The 17,347-nt window shown below is 39.3% G+C and overlaps 1 protein-coding gene across 2 annotated transcripts in view; it reads right to left on the bottom strand.

The window, feature by feature from the left end:
* Positions 1 to 17,347, bottom strand: part of cfap251 (cilia and flagella associated protein 251) — a 71,090-nt gene that overhangs the window by 11,926 nt on the left and 41,817 nt on the right. For both annotated transcript variants that reach the window (XM_073065572.1, XM_073065571.1), the window contains 6 exons: positions 15,101 to 15,351; positions 13,954 to 14,105; positions 11,376 to 11,541; positions 9,285 to 9,465; positions 7,657 to 7,771; positions 6,083 to 6,246 (listed from right to left, as the gene is read on the bottom strand). In XM_073065572.1, the coding sequence (XP_072921673.1) occupies positions 6,083 to 6,246; positions 7,657 to 7,771; positions 9,285 to 9,465; positions 11,376 to 11,541; positions 13,954 to 14,105; positions 15,101 to 15,351 (1,029 nt within the window). The remainder of the gene's footprint in view (positions 1 to 6,082; positions 6,247 to 7,656; positions 7,772 to 9,284; positions 9,466 to 11,375; positions 11,542 to 13,953; positions 14,106 to 15,100; positions 15,352 to 17,347) is intronic.

Below are 17,347 nucleotides of genomic sequence, written 5' to 3' on the forward strand. Positions count from 1 at the left end.
TTACATTTGAAAAAGTAGTTCCTGCGGAGTATCTGCGGAGCTATGTTGTTTAGGGCTATGAACCTAGTGTTTAAAGGTGGTATTAGACAAGTAGCTCATTTTCAACTAGCACATGCAAAACAGGCCAAATGGCACCCTATGCCAGAAATTTCCTATGACTTCCATGAAGGTACACTCATAGATAAACATCTCCTCACAAGTACAAGGAGCTGTCCCACAACACAGTCAAATGGTTTGACATACATTGTCAGCTCACACTACTTGCCACAATCTTTTTATGAAGCTTCTATTTCTTTAATTCTTAAAAAAGATAAAGACCCTATTGAATGTGCATCCTATCGGCCTATATCCTTGCTGAATACAGATTTTAAGATTTTTAGTAAAATTTTGGCTACTAGACTAGAAAATATATTGCCTCGAATCATTTCTGAAGATCAGACCGGATTTATTAAAAATCGCTATTCATCTTTTAACATTAGAAAATTAATTAATATTATTTATACTCCTTCACCCAAAATACCAGAATGTGTCATTTCTTTAGATGCTGAAAAAGCATTTGATAGAGTTGAATGGCCATATTTATTTAATACGATGCAGCATTTTAATTTTAGTTCAAAATTTATATCATGGATTAAATTAATATACTATAAACCCTTGGCTTCCGTTTTTACCAATAATCAAAGATCTCCTTTTTTTCAGTTATTCCGTGGTACAAGGCAAGGTTGTCCTTTAAGTCCTTTACTATTTGACATCACTTTAGAACCTTTGGCTATAGCCATTCGTGAATCACCTGATATTTTGGGTATTACTCGTGGGGAGGGGACGTATAAGTTATCATTATATGTTGATGATTTGTTACTATACATATCCGACCCTGAAAGATCTATTCCTGCTATTTCGTCCTTGCTTGCTCAGTTTAGTAACTTTTCTGGTTATAAATTGAATTTTAATAAGAGTGAATTATTTCCATTAAATATGCAAGTTGCAATTTATAAACATTTACCATTTAAAGTTGTTACAGATTATTTTACTTATTTAGGTATTAAAATTACTAAAAAACATAAAGATTTATTTAAAGTTAATTTTTTACCCTTAATTGACCAAATTAAGCAACTTGCTATCAGGTGGTCTCCACTATCTTTGTCATTGGTTGGTAGAATTAATGCTATTAAGATGATGGTATTACCCAAATTCTTATACTTATTTCAAGCATGACCAATTTTTATTCCTAAATCTTTTTTCGATATTATTGACTCCAAAATATCTTCTTATCTGTGGCAGAATAAAAATCCTAGACTAGGTAAAAAATATTTACAGAAGCCTAAGAAGGAGGGTGGTTTGGCTTCGCCAAACTTGAGATTTTACTATTGGGCAGTTAATATACGATATTTAATATTCTGGACACAAGAATTGACTACAGCTGCTTGCCCACAATGGGTAAATTTGGAATGTAAATCTGTACAAGACTTTTCATTGTTTTCAATCTTAGGACTTTCACTTCCTTTTTCTTTATCTAAACTGAATAAACAAATAACTAATCCTATAGTCAAATATACATTGCGAATTTGGTTTCAATTTCGTAAATTTTTTGGTTTGAATAAATTTATTTTATCATGCCCTATAATATCTAACTATTCTTTTCGGCCCTCTCTTATGGATCAAGCTTTTCCTTTATGGAAAACAAAAGGTATAACATGTTTTCGTGATTTGTTTTTGGATGATAGTGTTATGTCCTTTGAACAGCTATCTAATAAATATAATTTACCTAAAACCCATTTTTTTAGATACTTGCAAGTTAGAAACTTTTTGTATAATGAGTTACAGTCTTTTCCGAAATTATGTCCATTGGACATTACGGAAAGAATTTTAGCTCTGAATCCTTGTCAAAAGGGTTTAGTAGCTGTTATTTATAATATGATCATGAAAATACAGCCAGAAGTATCAGAGAAAATTAAGAAGGAATGGGAAGAAGAACTTCATTGTCTTATATCCACTGAACAGTGGGAGAAAATTTTACTATTAGTCAATTCGTCCTCTATTTGTGCTAAACATGGCCTAATACAATTTAAGGTTGTACATAGAGCTCATATGTCTAAGGATAAACTTGCTCGATTTTACTCTCATGTTAACCCAACCTGTGACAGATGTCATTCTGATGTTGCTTCATTGACCCATATGTTTTGGTCTTGCCCTTGTTTACAAAATTACTGGAAAGATATTTTCAGTATTATTTCAAGAGTTCTGAATATCAATTTTCAACCGCATCCTTTTACTGCAATTTTTGGTTTACCAGTGGTGGATAATAGTCGTTTATCCTCTTCATCTCGACGAATGATTGCATTTGTTACATTAATGGCTAGAAGATCCATTTTATTGAATTGGAAAGAAATAAATCCTCCAACTATATTTCAGTGGTTTTCTCAAACTATCTCTTGTTTGAGCTTAGAAAAAATTAGAAGTGTTGTTTTTGATCCTTCAGTTAAATTTGAAGAAACTTGGAGACCATTTATTCAACATTTTCATATGAGTTAAATTGTCTTTTCCTAAACCTCACTTTGATTATCCTTAATTATTTGGATGGAGGTTCGGAGTTATTGACACTACTGTATGTATTTAACATTATGCAATGGCCCATGTTGGTTAGTGTTTTTTTTGGGGTTTTTTTTTCTTTTTGTCTCTTTTGTTCATAAATACCATGAGTTTGGAAGGCTATATATATTGATAATTATATATTCAAATATCTACTTAAACTATTAATTATGTACTCTCAAACACCTTGTATTCATGTTTCATTTATGTCTGTTTAAAAAATTAATTAAAAGATTTTTTAAAAAAGAAAGAAAGAAGCTCACACTATAGCCAACATCCAAATTCTTCCATCCTTGGACATGAATGATATTGCCACAACACTACATGGTCAGAATGTGGCCCTGGGAATCCTTGGCATTGAGCCTAACCTTGCCAAACCTCAAGACTTTAGCGTAGAGACAAGCAAGGGAACCTGTTCATTACCACCTCATGATCTGTACAGATTATTTTTTCAAGAAATCAATAAAAGGAGTACAGTTTATGCTCTTGGTTGGGAAACTTCAAGATCTATTTCTAAGAATGGTTCTAAGAGACCATAACTAATGCAGCTGGCCAAACCCTGCAGGGCACAGCTGTCAGACTGGGTCAGAAACAAGGGCTGAGAGAACCACAGTAACCAACACAACTTCTTGATCTCAAAAAAGGAATCTCCATTTGCAAGTATATCTATCCATATCTATATCTATGAGATCACCTTTTAGAGCTGCTTGTGGTTGAGCCCAACAAGGAGAAGGAGAATTCTGGACAGGGTGCTGAACCAGATTGGGGGAGGGAGCAGAAAAAGCCTCCTGCTGGATCTGGAGCAGGCGAGAGGAGTTGAGCTGGAAGTCAGGAGCAGGTGGGCAGTGACTTGGCCACCACTGCTTCCCCACCAACTGGAGAGTGTTGTGGTTAAGGGTCGAAACATTATGAAGGTTGGGCACCACCTGACAACATCTGTTCCTGGCCAAAGTCTACAGTTACCTCATCACGTAACTGAAGAGAGTATATGATGCAAGCAAATTAGAGAGTTTAAGGTAAAGGAACCATGATCATAATATGATAAAATGCACCCTGCAATTTGAGAAGGAGAAGATAAAGTCAGATGTATCAGTATTACAGTGGAGTAAAGGGAATTCCAGAAGCATGAGAGAGGAATTGGCTAAAATTGATTGGAAGTGGATACTATCAGGGATGACAGCAGAACAGCATTGCCTGGAGTTTCTGGAGGCTATTTAGAGGGCATAGAATAGATACATCCCAAAGATGAAGATGTAGTCTAAAGGGAGGATGAGGCAGCCATGGCTGACAAGGGAAGTCAAAGCCAGCATAAAAGCAAAAGAAAGGGCACACAATATAGCAAAAATTGATGGGAAGTTAGAGGATTGGGAAGCTTTTAAAAACCAACGGAAGGCAACTAAAAAAGTCACAAGGAGTGAAAAGATGAAATAGGAAGGAAAACTAGCCAACAAAGTTAAAGAGGATGCCAAAAGTCTTTTCAGATATAAAGGGTAAAAGAGAGGTGAGGGTGGATATCAGTCCACTGGAAAATGAGGTTGGAGAATATCAATGGGGGACAAAGAAATGGCAGATGAACTTAATAAGCATCTTGCATCATTCTTCGCTGTAGAAGACACTAACAGTGTGAAACAGTGTCAGAGGGTAGAAGTGAGTGTAGTCACTATTACTAAGGAGAAGGCGCTTGAGAAGCTGAAAGGTCTAAAGGTGGATATGTCACCTGGACCAGATAGACCACACTCCAGGGTTCTGAAATATGTAGCTGAAGAGATTGTGGAGCCATTAGTAGTGATCTTTCAAGAATCACTAGATTCTAGAATGGTTCAGGAGGATTGGAAAATTGCAAATGTCACTCCATTCTTTAAGAAGGGAGGGGGGCAGAAGAAAGGAAATTATAGGCCTGTTAACCTGACTTCAGTGGTTGAAAAGATGTTGGTGTATATTATTAAGGATAAGGTTTTGGGGTACTAAGAGACACATGATAAAATAGACCAAAGTTAGCATGGTTTCCTTAAGAGGAAATCTTGTTTGACAAACCTGTTGGAATTCTTTGAGGAAATAACAGGCAGGATAGACAGAAGAGAGTCTGCGGATATTATTTACCTAGATTTGCAGAAGGCCTTTGATAAGGTGCCAAACATGAAGCTGCTTAAGAAGATAAGAGTCCATGGTATTACAGGAAAGATACTAGCATGGATAGAAGTTTGGCTGACTGGCAGGAGGGAATAAAGGGGTCTTTTCTGGTTGGTCGCTGGTGACAAGTGGTGTTCCGCAGGGATTGATGTTGAGACCACTGCTTTTCACGTTATATGTCAAGGTTTTGTATGATGGAATTAATAGCTCTGTGGCCAAACTTGGAGAAGATACGAAGATAAGTGGAGGGGCTGGTGGAGTTAAGGAAGCAGAGAGTCTGCAGAAGGATGTAGACAGATCAGGAGAATGGGCAAAGAAGTGACAGATGGACAGATAGTGCATGGAAGTGAATGGTCATGCACTTCGGTACCAGAAATAAACCTGTAGACTGTTTTCTAAATGGAGCGAAATTTCAGAAATCATAGATGCAAAGGGACTTGGGAGCCCATGTGCAGAATTCCCTAAAGGTTAACTTGCAGGTTGAGTTGGTGGTAAGGAAGGCAAATGCATTGTTAGCATTCATTTTGAGAGGATTATATATAAGAGCAAGGATGTCATGCTGAGCCTTTATAAGGCATTGGTCAGACTGCACTTTGATTTATTGTGAGCAGTTTTGGTCCCCTTACCCAAGAAAAGATTTGCTGGCATTAGAGGAGATTCACAAGAATGATTCTGGGAATGGAAATGTCATCATATGAGGAGCGTTTGATGGCTCTGGGCCTGTACTCATTGGAGTTTAGAAGAATGAGGGGAAATTGCATTGAAACCTATAGAATATTGAAAAGCCTAGATAGAGTGGATGTTGAGAGGATGTTTCCTACAGTAAGTGAATCAAGGACCAGAGGGTACAGTCTCAGAATAGAGGGATGTCCACTTAGAACAGAGATGAGAAGGAATTTCTGTAGCCAGAGGGTAGTTAATCTGTGGAATTCATTGCCACAGATGGCTGTGGAGGCCAAGTTTCTGAGTATATTAAAAGCGGAGGTTGATAGGTTCTTGATGAGACAGGATGTCAAAGGTTATGGGGAGAAGGCAGGAGAACAGGATCGAGAGAGATAATAAGTAAGCCATGATGGAACGGTAGAGCAGACTTGGTGGTCCAAATGGCTGAATTCTGCTCCTACAGGTATGTCTCATAGTCTAACGGTAGGTCTTTGGACTGTGGGAGGAAACTGGAGCACCTGGAGAAAATGCAGGTGGGGTTCATGGGAAAGATGAACAAACTCCTTACAGATAGCACCAGAATTGAAACTCTGAACTCTGGAACTCCCCGAGCTGAAATGGCATCGCACAAACCGCGATGAAACTGCAACACTATAGTCAAGAACAATTTTCCTTAGGAGCAGTGTACTAATGTACTTACACCAGGTCAACTTTCCACATATGCACAGTACAATCATCTCCTCCTGCTGTGAAAATATAACAACCATCATAGGAGCAAGCAACATTGGACACCTTATTTCCGTGACAGATGAGAGCACAGGATTTGTGGGGATTTCCGTCCAGTGGTAGGGTTTGTAAACCCACCTAGATAACACAAGGCAAGAAAATACAACTTCAGATCTCATATGTATATTTTTAAAAGATAAAATATTAGCTTATTTGTCATATATACTGTACATCAGAACATACACTGAGATGCATCATTTCCGTCAAATATATTCATGGAGATTACACTGGGCAGCCCACAGGTTCCCATACTTCCAGTGCCCAATATAGCATGCCTACAACTTACCAAACCTAACCCTTATGGCTTTGGAATGTATATCTTTATATTACCAAACAGCAGATCAATACACTGGTATGTCATCTCCTCCAAGAGCTTAGGTTCTCAAAATAAATCCCTCAATCGTTCTCCAAATGAAAACATTTATTCCCCAAGTTTCCCATGGTGTTCTCCAATGATTGCTATCATCTTATAGAAGGCAATAAATCCTGGCTTTGACAATATCACTTATGAATCAAAATCAAAGCTCTGAAAACACTGCGAGACTAGAGTAAATGGATGATGCTTCAGCCTTTTATCAAGTGATTTTCACTAGAAGAGCTAAATAGAAATATCTGGTAGCTTTTTTTAAATAGTAAAATTATTAAATTAGCCATACCTGTCATTGTCAAACAATACCAATACATCCAAGTCTAAAGGAATGGATTCATTAATATTTTAATTAAATACATAAGCTAAATTATAAATAATTTCAATTATTTTGCTTACAACAGCTTTTCATTAGTAGGTTTATTTCCCTTCAAGTTTTTAAAGCAGATTTGTTTGGGAGAAGTCACCTAGTATGATAACAAGGAGGGGAATTGTTGTTGCAACACACACAAAATACTGGAGGAACTCAGCAGGCCAGGCAGTATCTCTGTAAGTGAAAAAACAGTCGACATCTTGCTCCACGGCCCTTCATCAGGACTCAAAAGGGAGCAGGAAGATGTCACAATAAAAAGCTGGGGGGGGAGGAGGTGATAGGTGAAGCCAGGTCGGTGGTAGGTGGGAGGGGGGGGCGGATGAAGTAAGAAGCTGGCAGATGATAGGTGGAAAAGTCAAAGGACTGGAGAAGAAGGAATCCAATAGGAGAGCGGAACATGGGATAAAGGGAAGGAGGAGAGGCGCCGGGGAAGTGATAGGCAGGTAAGGAGAAGTGGTCAAAGGTCAGAGTGGCTTCTGTTATTGTTGTTAGCAGCTCCCCGTCTAGTGATTAATAGTTTTGCTGCACTGAAGTTCACTCAGCACAATTAACAACAAAAAAAATCTGGAATGTGATCTAACGACTGCACTTCAAATGAACGTAATTAGGCATTGAACTATAATGTTCATGAAGAATTATTTTCAAAACCTTACAGTTACCTAAAAATAATATTATAAATATTATCTCTTGAAGTGAAAACTGAGAATTGCATCACAGGAGGCAGTTATTATAGTGGGTAAATGTATACCTTGTCATCTGTGATGTAGGCTAAGTAACCAACGTTGGGTTCGCTGCTGCTTGAGAAAGGGAGGATTTCCATCTTCCTCAAAGGAGATCCATAGATTGGACTCAGTACTGTCTTCCTGTGAAGAAAGAAACAACCTAAACACATCACAATAAATGAACTGCAAGATGCCAATGTGTATTGTGTGTTTAAGTGTAAAAAAAAATGTCATCTGGTTTTATTTAACCTCATAGCAAATAAGTGGGAATTTATATTGACTAACAAATAACTCACAAAAGAAGATAAAATTTGGCTTCTTCGTATAGTGCAAGAACAAAGGAAATGAAGCCTACTTGAAATTATATATGAATGGGCATTGATTCTTTTTAGGTGAAATTAACATGTCAAAACAAGAAGTGTAAAATAAAATAACATTAAGAACAGAGGAAGTACCGTAGATGTCGGATTATAAGCCGCTACTTTTTTCCCACATTTTGAACAGCTTTGAACACTGCGGCCTTTACTACGGTGCGGCTAATGCATGATTTTTTTTCATGCCGCCAAAAACATTTTGCCTCGTAACAGTAGACCAATAAAATTGATGAGTAGTTCACAGAGGTCCAATGAAATTGTACGATAAATCAAGCGCACTTTCACAATTAAATTATTGTAAATCAGTCATTTGTACTCACCCTCATCAACATGGAAAACAGTCGAAGAAAAGCATTGTGCTGCCTTTATGGCAGTTATTTAGTTTATAATATTTTCGCTTAGTAATTCATTTTCTAGTTAAAGTTAGAAGTGTTTTAACTATATTTGTTTTCTGTACTACATCGCGGGATGCTATGACGTCACACCCGGTTTCGCCGCGTCTTGTGGGAAAAATACCAGTTTGCGATAAACGGGAAGGAGGGGGGCGAGCGCATTACGCGAGCGGCATTAGATCTGAGCGAACGCTGCTTTTAAGTTAAAGGCGATCAATAACTTTTCCTGGTAGGCTGCAGTATATATATTTTTTACCAGTCGTTAGGAGATATTGGAATGTTGTTCAGTAAAAAAGTATACGCAACGTATATTTAAAAGTAGCCGCGTTACAGGCACGGTTCGAAAAAAAGCATTTGCAATATGTATTTGTTTATGTTACCATATGGATTTAATTAAAAGTTAAAAAATCCTCACGTATAATATCTTTCTGTGTAAATATCTCATATTACAACGTGGGACACCTGCGGCCGAAAATCCGGTGCGGCTTGTACAAGTACAAAATTGATTTTCTTTCTAAAATTAGAGCCAGCGGCTTTTAATCAGGTGCGCTCTGTAGTGCGAAATCTACGGTAGTAGCAGTAAGCTAAATGCCCCTTGAGTTTCCTTTGTCATTCAAAATAATAATCAGCTTTCCAGTGCCTCAAATCCATTTTCCACCCAACTCTTACATTCCTTGTTTCTCAATTCAAAAAAATGATCTCAGCCTTGAACGACTGCTGCAGTAGAGAATTCCAAATGCTTTTGAATCAAAACATTATCTATCTTTTGTTGGTTGTTTGGAAGTGAACCATCAGCAAAATCCAGTTGTCAGGACAGTAACCTTGGAAGGATTCATGTTTAAGTAAAGGATTCATTCTGCCACGTCTGAATAAATGGTTTTAACAAACCTGCACATTTTGGTGGTGGAATTGTAGAGTTTTAGTTTATATTGGTTGTTGGCGGTGATAATGAAGCTCTCTTTATCAATGGGCGGATACCAGGCCATGCATGTAGGTATGGCACTCTGTTCTATTCTGTCACTACACAAGATCCGCAGATCATCCTCAGTACTATTAGCCAGATCATACTCTACCTGAGGAGTCAAAATACAGAATTTATTGTATGAGGTCTACAGCTACTATTTGTATCACTGTGTTTTTATCTTAAAAATTATGGCAGAAACAAAACTAACAGTAAACATAAAACAAAAAATGAATGACATAGAATGGTAACAACAAGTACAAAGTGAACTATCAATAACAGAGTAGAAAACATGACTAAGGATGATTAAAAGTTTTGGAAACTGAATAGTTGCATAAGAAATTGTTAGATCCATGCTATTAATTATGAAATCTTTGGGCAGTGCTCAGGATTACATTAATTCTGAGAAGAATCCAGATGTGCATTATCTACTAAATTACTGGTCACCAACCTTTTTAAGCCCAAGATCCCCTTCCTCAGCCTTGTGAAAGGTGAGATCGATCCCAGATCGATTAGTTACACGCATGCGCACCAGGGCAGAAACGGCCGGAAGTAAAACCTCGCAACCCGGAAGTAGAAATAATGTATAAACACCAGGGATACCCACCCTTTTTCGCAACGCGGACCAGTTTAATATTGACAATATTCTTGCGGACCGGCCAACGGGGGTGGGGGGGTGGGGGGGGTGTTAAACACGACGGGAATACAGCGATATTCGAAGCGGGTTCCTTATGTCCAGTCTATTCCGCAATTTAGTTTTCGTGGCTCTCAGCACTTAGCTTCTATCCCGCTTGCTCACGTTTTTTCCGCTCACAAAACTCAATGGGTTTGTTTTTCAGTGTGGGGTGCTTGGATTCAAGGTACCAAAGCAGTTTTGAGGGCTTCATTGCCTCATTAGACAGCCTCCGGGCACGAACTGCAGCCTTCCGCCAGTCGCCTTGGCCAGGTGCGGCTGGTCATGGGTGGGATGAGAGGACAAGGTCAGGGCCAGAGGTCCCCGTGCTGGGGCCGCGGCAGTCGCAGTCCGGAGTGAGCGACTGACCAACCGAGCAAGGAATGCGACAGGACACGCGCCCACCCCCCCCCCCCCCGTAGGATCTAGTGGCCGACAAAAGTTTGTTTCAGTAGATCGCAGCACGTTAGCTGCTCTGCTACTTACGAAACGCTGAGCCCGAATTAGGTCATCTGCGACTATTTTAGCACCGGGTTCCCCACAAACATTCGGTGTGGTGAACAGGTTTAGAGGCGGCGCCCATCTGTCCGCACTCCAGGCCAGTAGCAACAGCACTTCCTGCCGGCCAGCTACTAGAGGCCAACCAGTGATCCCTGGCGTAAGGGTGTCACTGCATTTCAGCGACCAATGACCTCGCGTACATTCAAGTTCAACAGCGGCCGTGACAGGGACTGAGGAAAGGTGCAGCTGACTCCTATCGTTTCCTCGCAGCCCAGTGGTTCGGGACCACTGAATTATACTGTGTAGTGCAGAGGAGCTACACGCATGCGCACTGGACAGAAAGAACGGAACTAAAACCCCGCAACCCGGAAACAATCTCTCAACAGTATTTGTGCATTTATTTTTCTTTTTTTTTTCAGGATCTACTGGTAAAGTCTCAAAAGATCGACCAGTCGATCGCGATCGACAGGTTGGCGACCACTATACTAACTGAATCGATAGTGGAAATATATCACTATCAACAACATTTTTAAAAAGATGAAACATTTACAAAGATTTTTTCTCTGCTTATTTTTATATTTTGCTTAAATAGCCTAAACAAGCTAATTTCATTAAATAGGGATCCAGACTATCAGATTTATGACCCTTGCAGCAGGACTGTATATTTCTTACTTGGTTTCTAACTTGCTAGCCATCAAGAGACAATTATTCCCAGCCAAGTGATATTTACAGTTTTATTGCACACATTAGCATTTCCTTTAACATTCTGGATTATATCTAAAAGTGTGTGCTTTTATTTAAACTCATAAAAGATTCTATCCAAGTTCAAGCATTAAATATTCACCTACCAGTACTCTGTCCTCTCCAAGAGATAATAGTCTGGGTTGGTTACTATCCAGATATATCCCAAACATAAGAGATTTGATTGGTTTAAAGTGTGCATTTTGCCTTCCTAGATACATCCATGAATTCTTGAGGAAATGAAACACTGTCACTGTGGTTTTACTATCCTGCAACAAAAACACAAGAGCTGTTGAGTTATCCAAGATTTTTTATTTATCGGGAATTAATTGGTCATTGGACAAAATAAATTATTAGTCAATTTATCTTGAAATCTTTGAATGTAGCAGTATCGGAAATTGGAAATTAAACGTTAATACTGTTATCAGGTAAAGCTGCCAATAGTCATCTCAACAATGCCCTTTACTTAAAAGGTTAACCATGTTAAACTATAACTTCTCCCAACTAGTTATCTTACTTTCATCAACTAGTCTATGCAACAACTTCAAATTTGCTGTTCCCTTGTTAAGCACAACTTGTGGTGTCTCACTGAAAATCTTCAAATAGTAGATTTGCTCTTCTCCAATATTTTAGTTACAAGAAAGGTGACGCAAGTTGCCTTTATAATGCCAGATTGTGCAAATGCATCCTTGACTTCCCCATTAGAAATGGCATCTCCTTGTCACTGACAATCAACATTACTTCTCAACAATGAATTCTTAGCCCGCTGCTTTACTCTCTCTACACGTTATCTAAATATTTGCTGATCACACAACTATTGTGGCAGAATCTCAGATGGTGATGAGAAGACGTACAGGAGTGAGATAAGTTGGCTGGTTAAGTGGCGTTGCAACAGCAACCTTGCACTCAAAGTCAGTTGAGGCCCAGGAACTGATTGTGGACTTTAGGAGGATAGGCCGAGGGAACACACACCAGTCCCATTGAGGGATGAACAGTAGAAAAAGTGAGCAGTTTCAAGTTCCTGGTTGTCCTCATCTCTGAAGATCTATCATAACTGAAGAGAGCATATCAGCAGTTATATTTCATTAGGAGTCTGAGAAGATTTGATATGTCACCAAAAACGCTAACAAATTTCTGTAGATGTACTGTGGAGAGCATTCTAAGTAGTTGCATCACTCTCTGGTATGGAGGGGCCCGTGCACAGGATCAGTAAAGCTGCAGAGGATTGCAAGCTCAGCCACCTCCATCATGGGCACCTGCCTCCCGAGCAACGAGGACATCTTCAAAAGACAATGCCTCAGAAAGGTGGCTCCATCATTAAGGACACCCAGCACCCAGAACATGCTCTCTTCTTACTACTACCATCACAGAAAAAGAACAAGAGACTGAAGGCACATACTCAGAGCTTTACAAACTGCTTCCTCCCCTCCGGCAGCAGACAATGAACTAACCATGGGCACTACCTCAACATTTTGGCTCTCTTTTTCCACTACTTTTAATTTAATTTTATATATATTTCTTATTGTAATTTATATAATTTTTTATGTATTACACTGTAGTGCTGCCACAAAAACAACACATTTCTCTTCCTCAATGCCACCAAGACAAAAGAGGTGGAGTGGAGCAATGATGGCACTAATCCACAACTCCTTTGCTTGTATCTTCAGAAACAGCTCTACTGCCATCTTCAATATCTTTATTTTTCCCTTTCAGGGTTCTTTTGAAGACCCTGACCTGGAGCTACACACTTTGCAGGAATGGGACCTGCTCTCAGGGTTTCATAACCGACCGTTGTTGTTCGGCACACCAAGGGCTCGGCCCAAGAGTCCGGCTTGGGTTTGGAAGCCTAGGATCTCAGGGCTCTGGAGACGGGCAGATCGAGGGTCAGTGTCACGGCAGGAGACCCATGTGTCATCGGGGGAGTCGTGATATCTGCTTGTTGTGTGCCCAAAGACCCGAGATCTTTGAGCTCTTCTGGCACAGAGCTTGAAAAAAGCGACGTAAACGGACTTTTAACATTGTAAACCAGCGAGTTGTTTGTTATGCCTCCCGCTCACCGGGAAAACAGAGACACCTCCTTCTCCTTAGAAGGAAGAGAGAGAGAGCCTGTGGTATGTTGTATATCGGGTGAAACGCGAAGTCTTTGGGGTAACTGCAAGTCTGTCTCTTTGCTGTTACTTTGCTCACACCTGGGTGTTTGGCAGCAGTACCATTGTTTTTTTTACCAGTGGGGGAAGGGAGGAGTGTTGCTTGGTGCCACTTAAGTACAGGAGGGAGGGGAGCTGGGGGGGACTTCGGGGTTTTAACATCTAACTATCGTTCATTCTTTGGGGCACTTCTCTGTTTTTGTGGATGGTTGCAAAGAAAAAGCATTTCAGGATGTACACTATATACATTTCTCTGACACTAAACTGGACCTTTGAGCCTTTGAGATGGTCGTGGACTTCAATACCAATCACACCCCTCTTTATATCAGCGGCACAAAAGATATTGGAATAAATCACTTTTTGGGGAGCAAGCTCAGAAATATTACCTGTTTCTTTATCAAGCTATTTGAAAGAGAAAAATAAAACTAAATAGTCTAAAATATTTATTTAATTGTAGAAAGCCCATCTTATATCTAGCATGATTAATAAAATTTAGAAGTAGCATCCACTACTTCAATGGATTTTCCAACTCACAATTGTTGCTAGGTAATTTGAGTTGTGCGAGAAGGCGATGTCAGTAATAGCATCTTTGGCATAGTGGAAAGGTTCTGAACGCTCATCAATCAGAGTAAGTGCATCGAGGATGTAAAGGCATCCATCAGTAAGTCCAACTCCCAGTAGTGAACCTTTGGAAACAAGGAAGAATATTTAGCAAATGAAAATAGTCTGGAATGAAAATAAAAAACTGATTTTCATTCTCATTTAAAGATTCATTTATTTTTAAGGGTGTGGAAAGGAAATAGGGTAAAGATCACAAGATCACAAGACAAAGGAGCAGAAGCAGGCCATTTGGCCCATCGAGTCCACTCCACCACTCCACCATGAGCTAAACTATTCTCCCGTCTAGTTCCAATTTCCGGCTTTTTTCCCATATCCCTTGATACCCTGACTAATTAGATACCTGTCAATCTCCTCCTTAAAAACCCTCAATGATTGAGCCTCCACAGCTGTATGTGGCAACGAATTCCATAAATTCATGACCCTCTGGCTAAAAAAATTTCTCCTCATCTCTGTTTTAAATGGGTACCCTCTAATTCTAAGACTGTGACCTCTTGACCTGGACTCACCCACCAAGGGAAACAGCCTTTCCACGTCTACTCTGTCCAGCTCTGTAAAGTGTAAAACCATTTGACAAGTTACAATTGACAGAAGCTGGACCTTACCAGAATCAGTCTGACATTCACTATTGCTGCTCACAGTCATCTCAGGCCCAGAATTATCTGGTGCAAGTTCTAAGGGCCAAGCTTCTGTTAGCATCATCCTGAATGGCAGCAGAATGCTCTGAGAGAGAGCAGGTTCTCTGACAGAACACTGATCCTAAAGCTCTCTGTAGAGCAGGAGTTCCCAGCCTGGGGTCCTAGGGATCCAATGGTATAATAAAGATCGGGAGACCCTGCTTTAGAGAAAACATTCTCATTTAAATGTTCAGAACGTGGACTAGTAAAGCACTAGGGAACAAGTCCTTCAGTCCACAACGTCTGTGCCAACCGTGATGCCAATTTAAACTATGCAACTGCATTGCTTTTATGCCTCGAGGTGACATCAAAGAGTTTGATGCTAACTGTGGAAGTTTGAAATCATAAAAATTAAAATATCTACATTTTAAAATGAATGTTCATACCCGTCTTATTATAAGTTGCGCACTGAATATAGTTCCCAGTTCCAAACAGCCTGCTGCAAATAGGTTTCTTCTTCTCATAGTCCCAGACCTTCAGAAGTCCACAATAGCTTCCTATACAGATGAGAGGCTGAGAGGGATGACATGCTATGGCTTGTACTGCTGCACAGTGCTCCTGCAGTAACATTTCAAGCTTGCACCCATCTCCAGTTACATGAGCCACTGTACCATCAATTGTAGCTATGACAAAGTTTCTTCACAGAATAAAGAGACATAAAAACATATTTTAATACTTTCGCAATCAAGTGAAATTTTGCTGTTTAAATGCAAACGGCAAACATGTAAACAGTAAACTTGTGGGAATCAAAAGTTTGGAAACTTTTTTAAACCTCTTGCAGCAATGATCATCTCCCAGTTTACATGATAAATTTGGAACTCTAGGAAATAGCAATAGAAGCTGTCCATGCAAAACCCAGAAGTTGAAAGGGACAAGATGGATTGAAAAATGGATTTTTTTAAAAAAAGCAGTCATGTTCCCGGGCTTTATAAATAGGGGCACTGAGTGCAAGGAAGAGATAATGAACCTTCTAAAACAGTCTTTTATGCTATTACTATAATAAAGGGATTGCTCAATTTACAAACATTCAATTTACAAAATTGCACCATAATTATATTTAGGGTGTATGCCCTCAAGTTAGAAAAACTATTTTTCACCAAGATAAATAGTGTGTCTCCCTGTGCATAAAAATAAACTGCAGCAAAATTCCAATCATGTCTTTTGCCTGGAAATTTTGATTTACACATTTTTGCTTTGGGAAACATTTTTAACACAACCCTTTTGTAAGTCAAGGAACCCTGTAGTATGTTCGGCTCTGGCAAAATGCAAAACGTTTGGAGAAGCTAGATAATTACAAGTAAAAAAAGTATCTTCTCTTATCTTGGAATGGTTGTATTTTTAAATTTCAAAGTGAATGTATTAGTTTTCAATAATAGTTCTTGTGATTATTCATTTATTCATAGCAATTTTTCTTTTGTTATAAAATTGCATTGCCTGTATGGAAATATACAGTACCTAGAAAATAATGACAGAATGTGGTAGATCTGATTGGCAGTCTGTGACAGCTAGTGTATCACAGGCCTCAGTGCAGCTTATTAATGACTTGGATGTGCATGCGGAGGGATGATTAGCAAGTCTGCAGATGGCATAAAATTGGTATAATTGCAGATGGCGAGGAAGGTTGTCTACAGATACAACAGGATATAGATCAATCAGAGAGACCCTGCCTCCTGGAGTCCTAAATACTAACTTTGATGCATAGCTGAAGCCAAGGGAACAAGCAAAGGATTGAGAAGATACGTTTAAAACTGTTGCTTTTACTTTATTTCCACACTGTATCAATAAGAAGCCTTGTAAATATTTCTTTTTCAATTGGCTTACCCATCTGCATTACTTTAGTTGACTTTCCAATTCATCTTGTATTATTGAGAGGCCACTGAAAAGCCGTGATTTTTTTTACAAGTAATTTTGCTAATGACCACAAAGGGTTTAGTTTGAAGGTTGGAGTGTTCATGACACATTCCACATCTTTCATCAGCTAGTTCAAGTAATGTATCTCATAATTTTACAAACTCTTATTAAATACCACCACGCGTTTGGCAGTGATGGCAAAGGAACTTCTTGTTTTAGATGAGAATAAGAATAGTCACTAGGGTATGATGTTGGTGGACACTAGTGCCAAGAAACTACAGATGGACCATGTGAAAAAGGAAAGCATCACCTTCAGGACAGGATAGAAGGCAGAGGACAAAGAGGCAGAAAAAGGAAAAACAACAGTCCTGAATCCTTAAAAAATAAAAAAATCCTTGTATCTCTGTAACATGCATCACAGCTTGGTACGGCAACTGCTCTTCCTGAGGCTGCAAGAAACAGCAGAGAGTTATGAACACAGCTCAGCACATCACATAAACTAGCCTCCCTTCTTTGGACTCTGTCTGCACTTCTTGCCACCTCAGCCAACGTATCAAACATTCCTCTCCTAGATAAGTTCTCATCTCCTACCTCCCATCAGGCAGAATGTACAAAACCCTGAAAGCACATACCACCAGACTCAAGGCCAGCTTCAATCCAATTGATATCTATTGAATGATTTCCTTTCGTACAATAAGATGGACCATTGACTTCATAATCCAACTCATTTTGGGCTTGCACCTTATTAATAGCTTGTACTGCATTTACTCCGTAAGTGTAAC

Source organism: Hemitrygon akajei, chromosome 14 (assembly GCF_048418815.1).
Source record: "Hemitrygon akajei chromosome 14, sHemAka1.3, whole genome shotgun sequence".
Classification (NCBI taxonomy): domain Eukaryota; kingdom Metazoa; phylum Chordata; class Chondrichthyes; order Myliobatiformes; family Dasyatidae; genus Hemitrygon; species Hemitrygon akajei.